This window comes from Gymnoscopelus microlampas, assembly GCF_963454915.1.
Source record: "Gymnoscopelus microlampas genome assembly, chromosome: 3".
Taxonomy (NCBI): Eukaryota; Metazoa; Chordata; class Actinopteri; order Myctophiformes; family Myctophidae; genus Gymnoscopelus; species Gymnoscopelus microlampas.
Window position 1 is genome coordinate 34,442,909 of NC_139940.1, and position 23,223 is coordinate 34,466,131.

Consider the following 23,223-nt stretch of genomic DNA (forward strand, 5'->3'; position numbering starts at 1 on the left):
CTATTTCCCTAGATCTGTCACATCGCTGACTCACTGCTGAGACTTTGCAGGTATGAACCAGGGACAAAGATGACAGGACTTGTCAACGGGGGTCCTATTTATAGAAAGCATAAGAATATAGGACTTGAATTATATTTGGATTTGCTTAATCATAGCAAAAACTTTAATATCGTATGCATAAGCCATGACTGACCCCTCAATCGCTGTCCTGTATTCTGCCCTATTTTCTGTAGCTTAACAAGGGAAAAAACAAAGCGTTTTGGATGTAGTATTATTTTATCTCAGGAGTCCACTACTGCATAGAAGATAAAAACGGTCCATGTACTAATATGATACAAATCACAATGGAAGAGAACAACAATATCCTAGATGAGAATCATTTTTCAATTAGGGGAACTAAAGTACTGATTGCATCCAGGGCCTTGAAGCCCCCTTCCACTTTGCATGGACCGGTGGTCATCATCAGTGCTCATCACTGAATGACGGAATGATTTGCTCTGACAGATGACAATAAAGCTTCAGTTGTGCAGCCCACTGTCGTCATATCCTCATACAAGTAGATGTCAATAAAACAGTTTCATATAATGATGCCCAGACTGGCCCACAACTAGACCTGCCCGTCTGGCAGGTCCCATTACTGCCAGATGGTCAGCTGATATGTGGCCATAGAAAGATACTTTTTGAATATGGGCCCAACTGGAGGAAACCAGCTGACAGTTTTATCAGAATGCACCACATAAACTTCTCTACAGCTTAATGCCTAGTCATAAACCCCTCTCTGCTAAGTCTTATTCTCAAGGTACTTTATGAATATAATCCCTACATTTTGTCCATTCCTACTTTGTCATCATAGCTGAGCTTAAACTTGCCTGGAGGGGTGCAGGCTGGAAATGCAGCCCCTTGTGGCATGTCATTTTGGGGCGCCATTATCCATGTGGTGTCGAGGCCGTTAGGAAACTTTTCTCTGTGCCAAAAACGGCTCACTCCATGTGTCAATGTGCCTTTTTATTCTCAAATTGCCTTCACAAAAATAACACAATTCAGTCATTTTTATCACCATGTCAGATCAGCCTAGGAATATTTGTGTTTACACCAGATGACAAGCTGCATGGAGGCACTTTGGATGGCATCAAACCCTCATGTTGAGGACAGCGATAGGTCTATTCAGTTTAGAACACTGCCCCTCATTACTGACGGCCATGAAAACGTATTTAATTAGCTTGACACTGCGGAAGCAATAAATCAGGATAGATCTCTGCAGGCAAAGCTTTAACTAGACCGGCCCAGAATCACTGGCATGATGCCCAATTAGGCATTCTGTTTTTTGCTCCTCTCCAATTACTACTTGTAAAATATTAAAGTTCTACTTTTACCAGATCTCATTACCGATTCATCTTTAGCACAACGTGAAGGTTACATTTCCTTGTGGAGTCATGGCCAAGCATTTTTACATGGGCCTGACTACTCTAGAGGTTGGTCGTTTTTTTTCAGCTTGTTAACAGTAACACACATGTAGTAACCAAAGGTGCAAGCTCATCTAGGTCATTTGAATGAGGCTAGAATTTTGGGGCCATAGTTGCATTTCCATTTCACATGACAGGTCCCACTACGAGTCTGATGAACAGCATTAGCTCGAGTCGAAACATCACTGGTGGATGTGCCAATAAATTGCACTTAAGGGAGCCTAAGTCTGCAAACCTTCTTTCTTGTTTTATTACAGGTCCAACTTGTGCCCATTTTCCCCCCGTCTGGGAATACAAAAAGGTACGAGGGAATACAGCTTATCACCAATTGTCATTGCTCAGACATTGTCCTTTCCTGTCTATGCCTGCTTACCATAGATGAGGACTACTGACTCCTCAATGGCGTGTTGGTAGCTGAACTGAGAGTCGAGCAGTGCCCGGCTGACGAAGGAGCCGTAGTAGGTGGACTGGTACCAGCCCACGTGCAGATGGTCTATGTTGACGTGGCGCAGAGAACGCATCATCTCCATCTGGTATTGTACTGGACAGCCAGAGAGAGAGGAAAAGAGGAGGGGATGGAACAGAGGAAAGACAACATTAAATTCAGTATTTTCTTAATTGTAATAATTGAAAAACAAATCCTCCCTTTTTTCCCATTAATATCTCATCTCCATCTGGAACTGGACACAATGTGTGAGGGGGGGCTGACGTGAAGAGGTGTCAACATAAACAAAGATTATATAAGGGCGAAAAAGAAATAAAGAGGAACTGAGGGGAAAAAACAAGCTTTATTGCCATCTCTCCATCCGCAGCCTGTGGGAGGTTTGTAAATAAACCTACACCACCAAAAATCACGGATCGCACATCCATTCCATTCCAGGCGGACATTAAACACAGTCCCAGAGAGACAAAAAGGCTGGATGGATACATCGACAGGCTCGAGCTACCGGAGAGGAGGCGGGATTCATTATGCACAGAACCATTTCATTACGACAGACACATCCCGAGGACGCACAGCCAGAAATACAAACAGCCCTGGCTGCCTGGCGGTAAGTAACGACCGAGGCGAACGCGCGGGAGAGAAGCAGCACCCCCATGTAGGCTGGCACGAAGAGGTTGATAAATCAGAGTGTTATTGGGCAGCTGTGGCCCCCAGACCCCAGTCTGTAGAGCACATCCCTCTCCTGCTAGGGCCGTTAACAAGAGTAAACTGAAGAGGAGGAGGAGAGAGCTGGGGAAAAACAGGAGAGAAACACAGTTAAGGTAAAAAAAAAAGGCAGGTGAGGTGAGGAAGGAACAGAGGAACACAGCAAAATCCTGAGTGTTAATTTAACTGAGAGTCAAATTAAGAGAGGAAACAAGGGAACAAGAACACTTAACTCAGACTAGCATATTTCTCAGCCCTAGTGCTGATGTTGCTCAGTAGGAACTGACTTCAGATACAATTTCTGTATGTCATTGGTGCAGTCATGCATGGCTTATTTGTTTTTCTTTTGGCTAGAGTAGTGATGCAAACTCCTTTGTACAATGTTAAATTGACCCACGGGTGCATTACTATACTCTTCTTGAGGCCCTGACACAACAAGTTGACTTTTCCACACTATTACAGACTATGTCGCATTGTCGGGAGATCAGATTGGGAGACGTCAGGTGTTAAAGGTTACTCCTTCACACACACCGCACAGACAGACTACAGCTGAGCTGACAATCATTTCATGGGGCTTTTCTGCAACTGCCTGAGAGAAAATACATCTCCTACTGAATTGTTGAACACACCCCTGCAGTGAGCAGGGTTTTACTTGTTTGTCTGCGACGTTGACCTTTAACATGCTGTTCGTCCTTTCTCCCCGTTTGTTCTGTGCAGTCTGCACTATGGCAAACGCGTGGTGAAAATGCATGTTTGACCCAGATGATATATGGGCACAAAATGATCTCTAAAGGAGCTATCAACCATTATAAATACAATTATTTCTGTCATGATCTGATCAATCGTGACATCCTTTTTCCAGAAGTGTGTCTGGGAAGTCTGTGCATCTCTCACTCTCACTCTCGCACGTACACACACACACACTCACACTATCTCACCCTCTGCCTCAATCCTGCTCTGTGTGCTGTCCAAATAATTTTTACGGTTCGCACTGGGCAAATGCGACTGAGAGCTCTCTACCCCTCTAGTCCCCTGTCTTATCGACACATTCCGCCGCCGATTCAACATTTAAAATCGGTTGGCTGGACCATAAAGACAACTCACTACCACTGACGCAGTGTACACATCGCACATTCTACAACTGATTTTCGGCCCCATTTTTGGATGCTATTTCGACATCTCAATATCAGCATGGTATGTCAGGGCCTTTACAGTAATAAGTAACACAGGATTAGTATAAAACCTAGGTTAGATGTATTTTACATGAGATTTCAATCGTCCCCTCACCACAAACCAAACCAAACCAAATCTTGGTGTAGTTATAGACTTAATGACCTGACTTTCAACAGCTACATTAAGACAATTACAAACTCAGCTTTCTATCCTCTTGAGAGTTTATCAAGGATTAAAGGACTTATGCAGGATATCAGCAGGATTTGTAAATATTGTAACAATGTTTCTGTCTTCACAGATCTCCCTAATAAAATCCATCTGACAGCTGCAGTTGATGAATGCTGCTGCTCGAGTCCTCACTAAGACCAATAAATGAATCCTGTCTGTCAAATAATTTATATCAAATTATAAAGCATTTCAGGGTTCAGGGTCAAATTACATTTCTGATCTTATGCTACGTTATGATCCATCCAGATGCATCACGTTGTCTGGGACGGGTCAGCTTTGTCACCAGGGTCCAAATTAAGAGAAACATCATTCAGTTTTTATTTACCACTATCACATATCTTGAACATACTTTTATAAATTGCAGGTCTGCTACATCTCACAGTTCTTTTAAATCAAAGCTGAAGACTTTTCGGGGTGTCGGTGCCTTCTATTGAGGCTTTTGATAAATTTGCGTTTTATTTCAGCTTATTCTTATTTTCTATTATCTTTAGTCTTTAATAACCAATTTTAATTGTATTTAATTGCCCTTTCATAATGTTTCTTTTGCACTTTCTTAATACCATAAATGTTTTGTGTAAAGCATTTAATTGCCTTGTTGTTAAAAATGCGTTATACAAACAAACTTTCCTCTCTCTCACTATCACGTCCCCCACACCTTGAGTTTCTCCGTAGCCCCAGAGAAGAAATGGCTGTGCGGCTGCCGAGCGTGAGCGAGTCCGCAGACGGATGGAGGGTAGATGGAGAAGAGCCCAGACCCCCCCCCCCCCCCACACACACACACACACTAACAGATAAAATCTTGTTGCGTTTTAACGGTGCCTGGACGAGTGTAGACATAGACAGGGATGGGAGGTAGACTTGAAGTCAAACTGAAGGGCTCCATTCACGGTCCCCTTCCCTCCTGTCAGCTCATCTGGGCCTTCGATCTTGCCTTTTATTTAGTGACAGACACGCTTAGTGACACAAAAGAAGGAAGCGGAGAGGGAACGAAGAGGAGGACGAGCGGAGGAGATGGAAAGAACGATGGAAGAAAGAAGAGAGAGAGAGAGAGAAGGCGGGGGACATGTGGTGGAGGGAGGCAGAGAGGCAGGCTGCGAGCAGACTCCAGGCCACGTTGGAGGTGGACAGAGGCTCAGGTCCATCTCAACAAAATGAGTGGGTGCCTTCCGATCCACTCACCTTTCTCACTGACTCGATACCAAACCAAATACAACTTTACGTCCCGTGGAGCCTGCCACCTCGTCCAATTCTCTGTCTTTCTACATGATTAGCTATGCAAAATGACTTTCCACCAGTCTTTCGAACTGAAATGATATTGACTGTTCAGACACACCAGACAGACCTGCAGGCATTCAGTCAGGCTAAAGGGCTATTCACACCAAGCACAATAACTATAACGATAATTATGTGAGCGTCAACAATGATGAACGACAAAGTTCTGTAACAGTGGCACCAAAGACGCACTGCGCAACCTTTCGAGGGTGAGTGAGACCACTTGCATCCCAGATGTCCTTCTAGTGGATTTTAACTTGTCATCATTCGTAAAATCACTCTGAAAGTCATCCAAACGATATAGTTTACGACTATCGTTATAGTTGTAGTGTAGACTTTATAACACATTCATAGTTATCGTTATCGTGTTTGGTGTGCATGTGACTTAGTCGGTTAACCCATTAAGACCGTGAACGCATCGGTGTCATTTTAAGATTTCGTTGGCTATTTTTTTTTTATCGTGAAAATGTGTGCAAATATATATATATTTTTTTCATGTTACAACTTCTGGGGGTCCCTGGAACACAATATTTTGAGATGGGGTTGGCGGCCAAATACATAATTTTGGGGGTCCTTGACATGAAAAGTTTGAGCACCACTGATATTATAGCAACATAAGTTTTTTTCAAAAAACTGATTTAGAAGACATTTGTAGAATCCCCAGAGGCAAAGATTTGAGTGTTAATGTTTGCTTTAAAAATTTATATATATTCAAAGATTTGCACAAAATGTTCAAAATTTTTCCAAAAATGAGCAGATATACAAGCTCATAGCACGGCACATTCTTTCCCGGTCTTAATGGGTTAAGAAGATAGTGGTGGGCCAGCCAGTCAGACATTGATCTAATGACACCAGAGATTCTTGCAGAGCCAAATCACCTGAAAAACAACTCTGTACATGTGGGTGGGTGGCTAGATGACAGTGACTAGGGTATGTGCGCATCTGCCGTCTGCTTGTATCCGTGATTCCGTGCATGTGGCTCTCCAATGATGGTGTGTGATAGAATATTGTCAGAGTAAACAAAGCAGTATGCCAAAATGTAAAAAAAAAAAACTGCTTTTGACTCAATGACTCATACATACATAAAGTATGTGGACAAAATGGAGATGGTGAAAGTGGTGGAAGCCTTGAAACTAGAGATGGTGACTAGAAGGGCCCAATGTGAATTTCCCCAACTAAATGATTAAAGCTGATTAAATTTAATTATTTTCTGGTTACTTTCTAAATTAAGGTTTTAAACTAGTATAGATATACACAACCCATGAAAATGCCCTAGTATTAACTTCATAACAACTAGAGGTTTGGGCATGCCACGTGATAGTGATATACAGCTTCATTCTGCCAAGACCCGCCCCAGACCCGGAAAAGTCGTGCTGTGATTGGCCAGTGGTCACTTTGAGTGACAGTTGTACATAAATCGGACGGCGCTTAGTGGACTAGCAGACCATCGGCCGGTCGTCGCGGGCACTCGCGCCTGGAGGCGCTCGGGCGCGACTCCTTGGCCTCAAGGTCTGCTGAGTCGGCGCGCCTCCGTCATGGTCCAAAATTAGCCAAAAAAAGTTGTCTGCGGTTGTTGGAAAAAAGAGTGCCCCCAGCGGGATTCGAACTCGAGCCACAGGGTCGGCAGTCTTACGCCTAGTGAGGCACGCCACGAGACCACACGAAATACCAAGGTTTTGCTCTGTATTAGACTGTAAATGCCCCCACCGTCCCCTCTGGGGGCGGAGTCCTCGTTTTCTCGTTTTTGTATTCAGCCAATCGCAGGGCGGCAGGGCGGGGTTTGGTCGAATGAAGCTGTACAACAATATTACACGGGCATGCCACCTTTTGTGCCCATATATGGAGCTGACTGATTTGTGGGAACTCCTTATATGGTTATGACTGAGTCATGGTGACATGAACGTGACGACGAGGTCTGTCCGTCTACACTTAAGTCAATTTTAATATAGGATAGGGGCAATGAGGTTTGAGCAGCTTGTGAAACACAGCAACGTAATACATAATTACTAAAAGGAGCCACATCTATATATATACAATTTGAATCCTGCGCCATGTCGGTTGTCAGTATGTACGTTGTAACGTTGTATGTAGCCAGTGTGACGTAATCTGACATCACGCCAGTGTGACGTAATCTGACATCACGATGAGACGGTCGTCCCGAATATGGACATATGGACACAACGCCAAGCCTGCCGTGGATTTAGGAGAGCACAAAACTCTCTCTCACACTGTGAGGTGCCTGTAAGGTGGCACTGCAAAGTGAACGACGCGTCACGCTAGACGTTCGGGCCTCGTAGCGGCCCGAACTTCTAACTTCTAGTGTGGAATACAATTAGGGTAAAGATAAGTTCAAATTAAATAAATTACATAAAAAAAGAAGTTGATTACTGTCAAGTATCTATTACTCAAAGTTCTATGTTACAGCTACCTGCTTGAAGTCTTTGCTGCCCACATATACGTTTCCCTGGCTTTTGCCGGCATGTCGTTATAGGCCTGGTGCATGGAAGTATTGTTTTTTATTTCACTATAATGGTCTTGGAAGATATTTGAGTAACCCTTTGTAATGACCACATTTTTCTTTGTGACTGTATATATCAATTAATTACAGTTGCATTTACTGTGTAATTTAACGCTGTTACTTTCCAACCCTGTAACAGAATGAGCGATGCTCCACTTCACATCAATAGCTACAACATGAGGCTGTTCAGCATTTAGACGCCCAACAGCTCCTGGGAAGCTGCTCAAAGCTGTTGTACCGGATGAAAGGGGTTTAAACCTTGTATATGTGTGTGTATGTTCGAGAGCAAACAAGAGGGAGAGAAAGAGAGATGAAGAGCAAGTGAGACAGTATGAGTGCATGCCAGCACAGTACCAGTGAATATTTTAAGTACAAGGGCAGATGATGATGCACTAGCTAGCAAATCAAAGCCAGCACAGAGCTAACAGCATGACAGGGTAAGTTACCTCTGATTTGCTTTTCTACATTACCGGTTGGCAGCACCCATAATACCGGTACCATTTAGTGATGGGTCCCCTACTTACATATGTTCTACCATGCTGCTACCGTCCCTCTGGGTCCAGAGTGGTGTGGAGGGCTTATGCAACATTTCTTTAAAAAAATAAATAGTTTCTTTTTCCCTTAACCCATTCAATCCGGGAAAGCATCTGTGTCGTTTTAGATTTGCGCTATAACCATTATTTTATACTTTGGCTAATCAAAAATAGCAGATCTAAGCTATGAGATTTTTTTTAAATCTTGAACATTTGTGCACATCTCTGAATATATTAATTTAAAAAAAAACATTTTTAACTCAAATCTTTGCTTCTGGGGATCCCTGGAACAACATATTTTTGATGGGGCCGGCAGCTTTTATTAAAGTCAAATCACAACAAGTTGTCTCAAGACACTTTACATGTAGAGAAGAGACCCGACAGTCCCACCCTGAGCAAGCAATACATATAATTTTGGGGGTCCTTGACATGAAAAGGTTTGAGAACCACTGATTGTACATCTGCTATTTTCGAAATAGCCAAAGAAATCTTAATGACACAAATGCGTTCCCGGTCTTAATGGAATAAATAACAACGCACCCGTTCAAAGGGCCAGCAACACAGCCAGTAATACTCTGCGGACAGAACAGCGGCATTAGCCAGAGAATAGCCAATTCAACAATATCATCAAGGCCTGGTGGAGGGAGCGGCCGCCGCCGCCGCCGCTTGCTATTCCTCAGTCATTTCTGCCGAACCTGCTGCCTTTCCTATCAATCAATCTGAGCCCCAGGGCCAGACAGGGAATGAGTCTGCCCATTCCGTCGGTGCCACTTGATTGTGTGCGTGCACGCACACACGCACGGCACGCACGTGTCTGTGAGCGAAAGAAAGACAAAGCAAGAGTGTGTCTTAGAGAGAGAGAGAGTATATTGAATGATAGAAAGAGAGCAGGTGAGAGAGGGAGAGGACAATACAAGAGGAGAGAAGAAGCAATGGAGCAACAAAGTGGTAATGGCCCCTTGGTTCAACAGCCGCTACCTAGAGCGATGGGGGTGTCATACATATCATTTGACCGGGCAGTTTCTCTAAATGTGTTCAGGTGATGATCACCTGGTGATTATCGCTGTTGTGAATCCATTCAAATTACTGTGTGAATAAATACATTAAAATAAAGTTGAGTATAATAACTACCTACAATACCCACAATTGTGTCACTACTATATATTATAAATGTCAAGCAGCTTTTCCAACGCCCACATGAGTATATGAAAATGGAAATGTCGTTATTGCATTTTCATTCAATTCTTTATTCAAATAACGCCTACAGTACATATGTGGACAATTATAATGCTATTGTGGAATTACATTTTCAAGGTTCCATAATCATTTCTTAATATAGTCCCCTATAAGCTTTCATATCCCTGTGTTGCTTCGTGTGTTTATGCTAAAGTCCTGAGTTGCTGATCATTGCCGATTTTTCCTACTCAGAAGTCATAAACGTCTAGGTTTAGGATCCTTTAGGATTTTAACCATTCCGGTTCCTTAACAATTCTCTTTTAACTGTCTGATTCCTTAATGATTCCTATATCTTTTAAAATATATTATTTATAATTTTGGCCTTCATTCAAATTTTTCATAAACACAAATTCAATCATCTACATACATATCATTGTAGTGTTTCTCAAAGTGAGGTCCAGGGACCCTCTGGTTTACTTATGGACCCTTACAGGTCTAACTCTGAGTGTACAAATGGAACCAAATGCACCATTACCTAATTAGTTTGATTTTAACTTGAGTCCTCGCGACTCAAAAAAGCATAAATGCCACTAAATGGCTGAGCCACAAGGCAAGCACCTCAAAATCTTTGTTTTCTTTATTCCAACTGCCCTCTGGTAAGCTCTGGAGTCTGGACATCCCTGGGTTCGGAATAGCAAATATGAATACTTTTAAATGAGGTCAGAAGGCCTCTCACTCCTTTTGCAAAAACTAACAGACTACATTATGTCGACATTTTGAGTCATGCTCCTTGTTTCCTCTCCTCCTCCGCTATGCATTATAGGAAGGCAGATGTTTTTGTTTTAGCTGCAAACATAACTTTTTACCTAGCACATCTAAATAAGCTGCAGTTTCATGTCTTCACAGAGCTGATTACATCTCTGAAATATTGATATTTGGCTTCAAAACACCACCATTATGAAAAACACCCGTTCTGGGATGTCCGGCTAAATCAGGGGTAAAGTAACGTACACCCTCCCCTGAACAACAGTAGGGGGAAAACATGGGGGAACAAAAATATCAAAACAGTTTATCAATATGCCACATACTATACACACATATACGTGTACTTTGTGTGTGTGTCTGCACACGTGTGTGTAGTGCGTCTGCACACGTGTGTGTATTGTGTCTGCACACGCACATTTATATACGGTATATATAGCCTGTTCTCTATGACGACAGCAAAGTCTCCTTATCTTGACATTTCAAAAATACTTACAAGCTGAGAAAAACAGTGACGGTAATCAATATTTAGATCTGCAATCAATCAAAAGGCACCTTCTCCTTGTCCTATCCACACAGTTTAGCTGGTTGTCTATGAGCTGGCACAGAGAATATAGCCTACCCAGCTGTCAGAGGGTTTTATTCCCCACAGAGTTGTGTGACTGTGAACCAGACAAAGAAACTCCCACAGAAAAGTACATCTTCAGTTCACAGTGGGAACTTTATGGGGGTCTTTAAGGGAGGGGGGCCAAGTAGAACTTAACATTTATAAAGGTCTGGAAGAACATAAATAAGGCTCTCAATCCTTCCCGCAGTTTTCCCAGGTTCGAATCAGACCCAAGGCTCTATACTTGCAAGTCATCTCCGTTTCTCTCGCACCGTTACTGTAAAACCATTACGCAGAAATGACATGAAATCCAAAAATCCAATTAATGTGGATCTCAGGATCTACAGAGGAACAGCATAACTCCAATGTTGATCTCAGACTTCATGTGGCCAGCCTGGGACGACAGTCTGTGACGTATGACTCCAAATGTGGGCAAGGTTTCAGCATGATCACACAGTCACATTGACTTAAGTGTGCATACAAGGTTTGGTGCTGACCGGTCCAGCGGTTTGCGAGATTAGATCCAGAAACACAGAACCACCCTCTCATAGATGGTTAGCCTCTTGCAGAGCCACGCTGTTAAGATAAAAAGAATGTCTAGAAAACAGCACCACAAACACCTGGCTTGGCACCTGGAATGCATCAGAAACTAAAAGAAAAGAAAAAAAACTAAGAAAACTAAAAAAGAGGCCGCAAAAAAAAGAAACAACGACAATACCGATGTGTTTTTCTGTATGTGCTGAGATGAAACTGAAAGGGAATCTCGAAGCACAAATATGTCAATCGCATAGGAAATTCAGACAATCCCATGGCCATGTAACCCGGTCTCACTCAAAGCAGTACGTAGACGGCAGGAAGACTATTGTGACCACTTTGTAGAAATAAAGAATAAAGTACACAATAAAGGCCATATAAATGTCTAAGGGGGGAGGAGATACACTTAAGAAAATGTTACAAGGAGAAACATTTTGCATCTTCAAGTTAAGGGCCATTTCGAGTCCAGGTGTTGCAGGCATCTGATATCCCATCAAGAAAACTTCTGTTCTGTTGGGTAGCTAAATATAATATCCAACGTTGAGAAGCATTGGCGGTCCTACTTCCCATATTCAAGAAGATAGCTGGCCAACTTCTAATCTCACCTGGACTCTTTTGTTCCACTGACACAACAGCGGATAATATCACTCCTCTCCATCTCCACGTTTCTATTTAGCACATCTTCCTTTGGCCTCTCCCTCTCTTCTTGTGTTTGATGAATAGGAAAGAGCAATAAAAGGGAATAATAGCATGTGTGCTCTCAATTGAGTCCTCTCAGCACATTACAGGTCACTGGCTCCCTGGAAAGCACATTTGTCTCCAAAAAAGCCAGCTTGTTCATTCATGCATTATGAAAAGGGGCTGCTTTTGCCTTTGATGGCATTATATTTTTAAGACATCATTTTCAATAATTGTTGTCCTTTTGGCATAAATGGATCTGGGTAAACAGTTGCGAGTCTGCGACAATGCATTCAATATTATGGAAAGGACAAAAGGCAAAGGTTTATTTTCTCAAGGAGAGGAGCAATAACTTCAACAACAAAACTTTCTCTAAAAGCCTTATTCATATGAATAATAAAAAAACAGTAAATTCATTCTTAAATGTGTTATAGTAGTAATATTAATAATTAACCATTAACCGGCACTACGAATTTTGGCCAATTAATACTATCATTTAAATGTTACTTTTTCCCCGTAAAGCAATGAAAGGAGGCAGCTGACATATTACACAGCTGGAACCTGCTTTAAGATTACAAGCTACTACTTACTACTACTGAGTATCATTTGGATTTTATCCAATAACGGTGCTAAACCGGTACAGAAAATATTAAACGGTTGTAGAAGATCATGACTTGAAAAAAAAAAAAAACATTTGTCCCACTGATGCTATACTCCTCATGTCGCCAACAACTGCAACATCTCAACTTTCCTGGCCTGGCATTGGTTGGACCGATGGTGTGGATCCATGCATGTTGCAGGTTGTAAATGCAGCATGCATGGATCTGCGTAGTCGGTCTGGCTAGCGTCAGGCTAACCCTAACCCCAAATTAGCACCGTCTCTTACCTCCCCTAAAGAGACAGTAGGGGCAGTAGCATGCCACTTGGACACAGGCCAGGGTCTGATCAGCCTCGGCCAGGTCGCCTGGAGGAGGGTGTCTGTTGCAAGACCCGAAACACCCAGTGACTCCAGGTAACAACACTGATGATGTGTCCAAGTGCATCCGTCAATGTTTTATTGACTACAATACAACATGTCCATTAGGCCCCCGGAAGACACTGTTTTTGAGTGAGCAGAAGAAGCTCACTCAGACAATGGACAGACGGACACACAAAAAGACAGACCGGCACACAACGAATACACGCACTGTAAAAGTGCTGATTCGGTGCAGCTATTGTTGCACAGTAAGATGGGGGTCTGGGTCCCCTGAGCAATACTTTTCTCAAGGGAGAACCACACTTTTCTGCGCCCTTGAAGAACTCGCGTGGCTGTCTGTGAAGCATGCAAAAGGTTGTGCACGTGCATGCATTTGTGTGTACGTCATTAAGTCCAAATTCAGAGTGTGCGGTGAAGGAGGGAGGGAAGACTAAAGTCAGATTAAAATTAAGCAAACACACAAACCCCATCTAACCCCCTTTGCACGCACACGCACACGCACACACACACACACACACACACACACACACAAAACAGACAGTGTCAATTAGTGCACAGATATTAGCACAGCACTCACCAGAGCCATGGAATAGTGCCACTCATCATCATTAGATTCATAAGAGAGTGAGATGAGGGGGGAGAGAGAGAGAGAAAGAGAGAGAAAAGCTGGCATACATATAGTACCTTCAGCCTTCTTCATCACTCACTTAAACGGTGAGAGAAAACGACAAGCACCAGATCAAGAATGGGAGAGCATGACGAGACGGAGGGAGGGAGGGAGGGAAAAGAGCTGGTTTGAAAGAGAAAGGATGACTGAGGAGACGCGAGGGCAAAGAGAGAATGTTAGAAAAACAACCGAGGCAGAAAGAAAGGGGTAGAGACAAAAAATATATATAACGCTGGTGAAAACCGAGAGACGGTGCATTAGTCTCGCCGCTGTAAAATAGACTTTTATCGGGCTGGAGGATTCATGTTGCCTACTCGAACAGAGGTCAGGTAGTTCAGGTCAAAAAACTCCTCTGCATGCCTTGGAAATGAGTGTCTTACAAAAGACTGTCTGGAGTAAGACTAAAGGAAATCACCTCCCTGAGAAAGAGGCCGGGGTGCATTATCTATAAGAGGGTGGAAAGAGCACTGGAAAGCAAGCAGATGGAAAAGAGAGAGTGAGGGACCGACGGAGGTAGATGGCGAGAAGCGTCCACGTCTTGCATCAATGAAAATGATCTGCTAAGTGGCTATTAGGGATGGGTCAGAATAATCTAGAATTCGAATAATCATTTTTGAGGATAAAACTATTATTAAAAATATGATTAATTTATTTTGTATTTATTTATTTATTAGCAAAGGCTATACTGTCATCCCAAACGTGCCCATAGTACACACATTTTAGAGTATGTCTAGTATGGGTGTAATCATTTTTCTGTTCTGCATTAGCATTGTCATGCATGTTAGCCTAATGTAGCCTAAGCTACATTAGGCTAAATTTCATGAGAATACCAGAATAAATTCACTGTTGAAGCTTTTGTTTTCTTAATGGTTTGGTTACAATAATGTAAAATATGCACATGCTACCGTCTTTATTTATGAAAATCATTTGATGGTGCGTGGTCAAATAATCGAATAATCTTTAATAATCGCAGTAGAATAATCAATCAGTCATGCACATCCCTAGTGGCTATGCTACAGATGAGATCTAAGAGTATCCATATGTATGTGTGTGTAAAGAGGCGAGAAACTGCTGAGAAATGCATACCACAACACCAACACAATCCCACACTTCATTCCGTGTAATTCATTCGAGCACGGGCGCTCTACCTCATCATGCACCTGCACGTGCATGCACAGGCGTGTGCACACACACATATACACGTTCCCATTTCCCATCCACAAACTCCCCATTTCCATTACGATAGCAAAGTCTGTGACAAGCAGGCTCGTCAGATGTGCATATGGTGAACTCGTCACAGTGTGTTATGTACACAATCCAGCCGCTTATAGCTAGACTATTTCTCAGCCATCTACCTGTGTGTTTGTGTAAGGTATGGAAGAGCTGTGTACAAGTGTGTGCATGGCATGCAAGCCTGTGTGTGCGACTGTGCGTGCTCGCGCACATGTCAGGCAGCTCTCCGCAGGGCTCGCCTAACTAAGATTAATTGCACCTAATCCACATTGCCAGGTGGAACATGGTCCACGGAACGTGCACACTCGCACACAACAATCGCGTTCTCACACACTCAAACTCACACTTCCCATTATAGTGTTCCTGCAGAAAATTAGCCCCTGCGTCTCTCCAGACACCCAGGACCAGACCGATACCACCATTTATTTCCCCACAACGCGCACATTTATCACTGCTGCCTCCTTCCGGCAGACGAGCGGACGGACAGACAGAGTGCCATGACCGGAGGACCAGACATCCAACCATACCTCTACCAGCTGACCTTGAGCAATATGACAACCGTGTCCTCATTTCTCTTCAGAGAGCTTAAAAGATAGAGTAAGTGATATTTTGTGTTGTTGTTGTTTTTTTACATTACATTACATTACAGTCATTTAGCAGACGTTTTGTAATGGTTAACGCACTATATTTCTGACAGTAATAATTGCTATCGAGTGTTTGTTCAGTAATAGGGGTCTCCATGTCTTTAATAAACAGAACATACATTTTCAGGTGGGTTGCAAATATTCAGGCCATCAGGAGAGAGTACGCATTCATCAGCTTAAATTTTATAGTGTTACAGTTCCAATTGTGTCTGCTTATTTCTTTGAGTCATCACTTCCAAATTCACTCATTCATCCTGTATCCTGAGTGAGTTCTCGCTCCTGATTGGATAAAATTGGCATCCCGTCCTGAAGATTTTTTTACCAAAGAGCTGGAGAGACAAGGAGACTACTGTTACTGAAGAAACACTCTATAGCAATGAGTATTATCAGAATATAGAGATATTTAACACTTATTTTAACAAAGAAATATCACGACACTTACCCTACCTTTAACCACTTAACTTCTATAAACTTTGTTGACCAGTGTCCCCCAGGGGATCTAGACTAGGTCCCCTCTTTCCTCTGCACCAAATACATCTTTGCCCAAAATAACTGATCCTCAAGCTCATGGCACTTCGCAACAAAAGCTTGTAGATATCTATATCTTGTAGAAATCAATTTTCACCGAATGTTTGCCCCAGAATGGGGACACTATGGTTCATGTGGTTAACCCATTCAAACCGGGAACGCATCTGTATAAACACTTTATATACTTTGGCTATTAAAAAATAGCAGATATAAAAAATAGCAGATATACAAGTTAAATGTTCGCTTTAAAAAATATCTATTCAAAGATTTGCACAAATGTTCAACATTTTTCAAAAATAGCAGATATACAAGTTCATAGCACGGCACCGAGTGCACTGCTATTTTTGATATATATATATTTTTTTTCTTTTAAGCGAAAGTCTTTAACTCAAATCTTTGCTTCTGGGTTTCTGGGTCCTGGACCAAAATAGTTTAAGATGGGGGTCCGCGGTGAAATACATATCATTTTGGGGGTCCTTGACATATTTTTGTTTGGCAACCACTGATATAGCAACATAATTTTTTTCAAAAAACTGTAAGATTTAGAAGACATTTGTAGAATATATATTCATAGATTTGCAAAAATGTCCTTTTTCCCCCCAAAAATAGCAGATCTACAAGCTCGTAGTGTCGTAGTGTGGCACTTGGTGCCGCGCTATGAGCTTGTATATCTGCTATTTTGAAAAGCCAAATAAACTAAAATGACATATGCGTTCCCGGATTGAATGGGTTAAGGGATTGAGACTACTGTACTCACACCCACAATGTTAGAATGACAGCTAAAATCTGCAGTACTGAGCTGGCACGCTCACACACACACACACACACACACACACACACACACACACAGCCATAACAGCCATGAGTGTGTCATTTCTTGTTCTCAAGGGAGGAAATAGAAGGGGAAAAAACCCTTCTTCTCAGTCATTCCTCATGTGCAGAGCACATGCTTCATACATTGCTAGCTAGGGGTATAGATATGACTTGGGGCACTTATTAGGCAATACACATGGTGTTGCAACTACAGTATTTCTGCGGTGCCATTAGGCTATGAGAGCTGTCACATTCACTCCGCAATAAAAAAAAATAAAGGCAGTAGGCAGGCTGTTTCCCCAATTCCCCATTTCATAAAAGCAGCCATAACAATCGAATTAAAAACCAGCATGCACGCGACGTGACATGTTTGAAAGACTGTGAGAGGCAGCATACTGCGTTAAGGACATAACTGGGCATGAAATGGCCTCAGTGATCTCTCTTCTCTCTGACACGCTCTCTCCCTGTCACTTGTCTTCCCTCAGCCTTTACATCGTTCCCCTTTCTTGCTATCTCACTCCAGTTTCTGCTTCTTTTTTTTGTGTGGGGGGGGGGGGTCCCTCAGTCTGCGTCTCCCTGCTTCCTTTTACTCCTCTACATCAACCCCCGCCTCTCTCCCTCTCTCAAGGTTCAGCTTTCTGCCCTCTCTCAGCCGCTCTCTCAATCTTTTTAACCGCATCTCTAACTCCTACATATCTCTCTGCCTCAGACCTCAAAGAGGAATCTACCTTTTCACTTACGTTACGACCCACTTCCACTTTCCTGACCCACAGCTTTCTTTTCAACCCCCCCACGCCCACCCCACAGCCCCCCTTCCCTTCTGGCTTACCTGGATTAGTAGTGGACTACGTTAACGTATTCTGATCGCCCCTGAACCCCGTCCTGCTTTAGTGTGGGCTACAGTCGGTGATGAGACAAAGGAGCAGATGAATAAAACAGTGGAGCTGATGGCAGTGGTGGCGGCACCCAGGGGACCCGCACTCTGATTTATGATGCCAAGCCAGCGTTCAAAAGCAGCGCTCGGCCTGCTCCCAGCCCACTGCTCACAGTCAGCCAGCTTCAGATCCCAACCACAGACAGAAAGAGATGAGAGAGAACGAGAGAGGGAGAGAGAGAGCGAGAAGGAGGCTGAGAGAGACAGAGAGAAAAGACATGAAGAGAGAGGAAAGAGACATTGGGAGCAGGAAATGCCATGTTTTGAAAAGAGGGATGTTTTTCTCCGCCATCCCACGCCACCAAAATAAATAGCGATATCTTTTTATGTTCCTATGTATCCCTTTGAGCTGAGCTGCCAAGTGATTTCTAATTAGCCTCACTGAGGGAGGCTGAGGAAAAACAGGGAGGCAATCAATTTCCCTCTTTGGGACAGGTACAGTGATCTATTTAAGAGCTAACCCCGGGGATGCCATTATCACAAAAGGTAGCGAGGTGAATAAAAAAAAATGTAATTAATAAATACGCCTGGTATCCACACGTGTGTACGAGTGTGCCCAGAGGTACAAAGTGACCTCACACGAGACGCATACTCAATGGTTAGTGTCTTTACAGCTAGAAGGAGAGAGATCATGGCAGAGTGTTTTTAATCCCCCTGACTTCAATTAACCCGACATGGAGATGCCTGCCACAGTCAACAATTAAAGCCTCCCCAAAAAATCAAAAGCTAACCTCGGAGACCCCACAGGAGGCACACGCTGATGTAATCAGCCCTGTCTGTTCTCTACTTTTGTCCCCTGGCTAAGCACAAGTTGCATTGCATGTCATGACTAAGTTACTTTGTCTGTGAGAGGGCTGCATGGCCATTGAAGTGATTGTGTGTGAGCGTGTCTCTCGTATGTGCATGCGATTGTGTCTCACGTATGTGCATGCCATCTTGGAAAAGACAAGGCTCCTGCTTCTTGATTCATTAAATAGCTCTCAAAGATTAAATAACATTCAATGTTTCAAGTCTTACGGTCATATGTAATCTTTCAGTCTCACGACCTACAGTAGTCTGAGTAGGATTTTAACTGCTGAGTACAGGTGAGCATTAGCTCTGATCCAAGCACAGTCCGAAGTAAACTCGGAAATGTATCGAAAATATATCGAAACAGATATCTAGAACCAATAACCAACTAATAACCGAATAATTGAGAAGCAAGGTTTTTTAATGTATAAGTTTTCTTACATATCAACAAATCGACAAGAAAAGATTCTAATAGATTTTTAATAATCAACTAAATCGATTACTCTGATTAACCACTTATCCCTATTATACTTCGTTGTACAATGGTGGTGTATAAAAATAGTGAAAATCTTGTATCTCGGCTCCTCAGTGAAACCCTCTGTGATTAGCAACCACCAGGGGATCAATCATACTGGAGATAAATATTCTGTGACTACTTCAAAAGGTAAGAAAATCGAAAAATCGCTGGCAGTGGGTGCACGGAGCCAGAAATAAGTCTGGAAGTGAAAGAGTTAAGGATGTCACAAAGGGGAGGGGGGGGGGGGCAGAGAGTAGGGAAAAGGAGGGAGAGTGCAATCCACTAAAAACTCAGGCAAGGGAATATTCAGTGGAGGTGTCAAGCGTCATTAATAAATCAGTTTAAGTGAGCAAAAGGAGAAAGGCCAGTGGAGTATGTGGCTGATGCTACGGTCTACCTGCATTTCTCTCTCACGTTAACCATCTCTCCTAGAGCTGTACAATTAATTGAAAGTAATCGAAAATGGAGGATATAGTTATCATGAAACTTGGCAATTAATTCAAACATTATTTGATCAGCAGATGCACCTTGCCCTCACCATGTCTCCTCGTCTTGTCTCCTCATGTCTCCTTATGATCACACCAGGATCAGTAAGCAGAACATTGTACAATCCAACCATTTCCCATTCTACCAGGCTCACACAAGTACAATTAAGTCACAGAGACCACTGCAAGCTATTTCACCGAAGATGTGACACAGAGAAACATAACGACCAACAGTGGCATTATCAAGTAAGTGTAATCAACAACACTGATTAATAATTGGGAATACAATATTTAGCTAAAATAATCAGGATAATAATTTTTGTCATAAACATACAGCCCCAATTTCTCACTCTTTTCAACACACTAACAATCTCCACAACTAGGCTTCAGTTGGAAAACATATTTTCCGATGATTAAACGGTTTCCTCAAATATGACCACCGTCAAAACTAATCACCTGCCACAGACCTGGGTCAGTCCTACAGGCTGAGGGGAGATGAAATTCACACCCAGGTGTTCTTGATTTAGCCTGTCTGATGTGCCAACTGGGGCCAGAGTAATTAGATCAAGCTGAGGTTCAGGCACCTCAAGTGTCTCTAGTCCAGGTGTGCCACCATGAATTAACATTCAGGCCTGCATTGCTTCCCCGATGATTTTAAAGTCAGGTCTAGGACAGAAAAATGCCTCTCAGTCAGGGGAGCATATTGCAATTAGCCTATCCATTTCCCTTAGTGTGTGCCACTTAAAGGGACACTTCACCCAAAACCTTTTTTCATGAAGTCTAGGACCCCATAAACATGATCCTGGTGTTTTTTTTGTGTTGTATCTGTGTTTTTAGATTTTTGATCCGTTTGATCCGTGAGACACGGCTGAAAGCGTCAAATGACGCGGAAAATGACGTTTTCAGCCGTGTCTCACCTTATGTCCGAACTACATACTGCAGGTGACTACAGGTGTAGTTCAAACCCAAACCAACGCCCATGGTTCAAAGGACCGGCCCCTGAGGGTGTCTCCCAAACATTTCCCCACTCGGCAACTCCCATTAGCTACCTCACACATGTACTGTCATGGCGTGTGTAAACATATCAGAGTTATACTTTAGTACCCGGACCCACACGCAGCTAAGGCGGGCAGTGAGGAGCAACAACCCGTCGGGGATGTTTCTTAGTGGAACTGACAATGTACACGGACCGTGGACGGTGGACGCTTGTCTCTCGAGTAAGTAAACATGCTGTAAAGTTGCCACTATCACTATAATCTCATGTTGTATATCCCTTGGGTAGACTAAACTAGCTTGTGGAGCCTGGCGTGAACGGAACGTTTGTCATTGTTGACTTTGATGTAGCCTCGGTGTTGGCACTTTTTCCATTCACAGCCCTTTCATCTACATAAACGTTCATATTTCAAATATAAAATTCTTACCCCGTGGCCACAGATGTTACAATTGGAATCGGATGGGTCTAAGTACATGTATCTTCCATATTGTTCAATAAAAAAACATTTAAATCCGAACGGTGGCCATTTTCTCATAGATGTTTAATGTATCAGAGTGCAATACACATCCCAACCGATAGGGTCGCGTAATTGAAAGCATAAGGAGAAAATGGCCACCGATTGGATTAAAATGCTTTTTATTAAACAATACGGAAGATACTGGTACTTAGACCCACCCGATTCAAATTGTAACATCCGTGGCATGAGGTCAGCACTTTATATTTGAAATTTGAACGTTTATGTAGATGTACGGTCTGTACATGTAGAAAGTGCAAACACCAGGTTGAAGCTCCGCCATGACTGACATGTTTCGTCCCGACTGACGGCCGTGTGCGTAGAGTAGCACAACGTCACTTTACTTACTGATTGCGTTCGACTCGTTTCACTAAAATTAAAACGGACTGCGGGTAATGGGAGAAGACAAGTGTCTCTTGTTCACAAAAAAAGTATGGTTACATGAAATTAATTAATCTCTGTGCAGGGAGGGAAAAAGAAAAGGGTGCGTCGTTTGTCCCCGCCTTATAGCAGATCTACAAGCTCACAACGCGTCGCGGACTCAACACTTTGTGAGCTTGTAGGTCTGCTATTTTCGGTGCGCATGCAACTAAGAACAAATTATGTATCACGTCGGATGATATCCATGTAAACTACAAGTCTAATCTAATGTGTTCTTTCCAATGACAGGACAGAAAGTCGTCATCAGCCTGCAAAAATGGAACTGCTGTTGAAGACCTGGGACTACAGCCATATATATTATTTTTCTAAATAAAACGGTTACATTTACACACTGCTTGCTCTACTCATTGGTATATTCTACATTGTGTAAGCATTTATAATGACAAAATGTATGAACACCCAAATCTATAAGGGTTCTTTTGAACTGTTTCATGATATAGGATAGGAGATGGTCTTTCATTTGGAAGAATATGGTACATAATTACATGACTTGTAAGCATTACAGATATAATAGTGAAAAACTCTTGTTCATTCTCTTAGTATTTACTTCGACATGCAATCATTATTTTTCTGGGGACCCCAGCACGTTGGATTCAACTTTACTGGTCTTAGATACAATAGGCTATAGTAAAACCTAACATTATCCATATACACCAATTGAAAGCATGAAACTGTCTCAGTTGAAAATAAAAAGAAAACGATTCGGCTGTGTATGACAAGAGTATTTGAACATTAGCATGTCATCTATTCTAAAGTAATGGCCAAGTTTAGTCCAAAGAATATAACTGTAAATGACAGTGAAACATTATGTTCTCAGAAATAAGGAAAAATGCATGACATGAGTATGAAACGTTTTGTTTTATTATATTGTTGACTATGCCTCAACGATGTCCCGACTAGATGGACATCACCAGCACCGGACTGTCTTCATGGTGGGAACTGGGAAGGAATGTTGAACACACACACACACACACACACACACACACACACACACTTTGTGCTACTCTGCTAATTTACACATGATATTTAGTTTGCTAAAAGATGCAATCGATACAGAATACAATACAACAGCAGCGAAGATTGAGTGTTGCCAGATCTTGTGAGAGAAATAAGCAACCAGATCTATGAAAACAAGCCCAAAAGAAAATACCTATAGGCCAAGAGCACTTGAAACCTAGACATAGGCTATTTGAAAATTGCCGATCTACAAGCTCACAACGCGTAGCGATGTGACGCATTGTGAGGTTGTAGATCTGCTATTTTCTAAGAAATCTTGAGTAAAAAAAGCACTAAATGTATGGAATATTTTTGAAACATTTTAACAACACAAATCTGGTACAGGGGTCCTTGGCAGAAATTATAATTTCAGATGAGGGTCCGTGGACAAGTACACAATTATTTTATCTATGTATTTAAAAACAAGCCCAAAAAAAGTAACCCTCAACTACCAATATTTACAAAGTCCCAGAGTCGCTTATAATAAGCAGACATGGCAACACTGGTTGATGACAACATCAACATGTGTTGATGTTGTAGTGAGAACTGGGAGGGGAAAGTTACAATGTAGACCACACCCCCACGCATTCTCCCCTCCCAT

The 23,223-nt window shown here is 42.5% G+C and overlaps 1 protein-coding gene and 1 long non-coding RNA gene across 2 annotated transcripts in view; one reads left to right on the plus strand and one right to left on the minus strand.

Moving 5' to 3' along the window:
* Positions 1 to 23,223, minus strand: part of LOC311042768 (eukaryotic translation initiation factor 3 subunit H) — a 59,469-nt gene that overhangs the window by 21,140 nt on the left and 15,106 nt on the right. The window contains exon 3 of the mRNA XM_084053757.1: positions 1,837 to 2,004. Within this exon, the coding sequence (XP_083909883.1) occupies positions 1,837 to 2,004 (168 nt within the window). The remainder of the gene's footprint in view (positions 1 to 1,836; positions 2,005 to 23,223) is intronic.
* On the plus strand, positions 20,565 to 21,953 carry LOC311041683. Its single transcript, XR_014600438.1, has 2 exons — positions 20,565 to 20,894; positions 21,855 to 21,953. It is a non-coding gene; the product is annotated as an uncharacterized lncRNA (long non-coding RNA).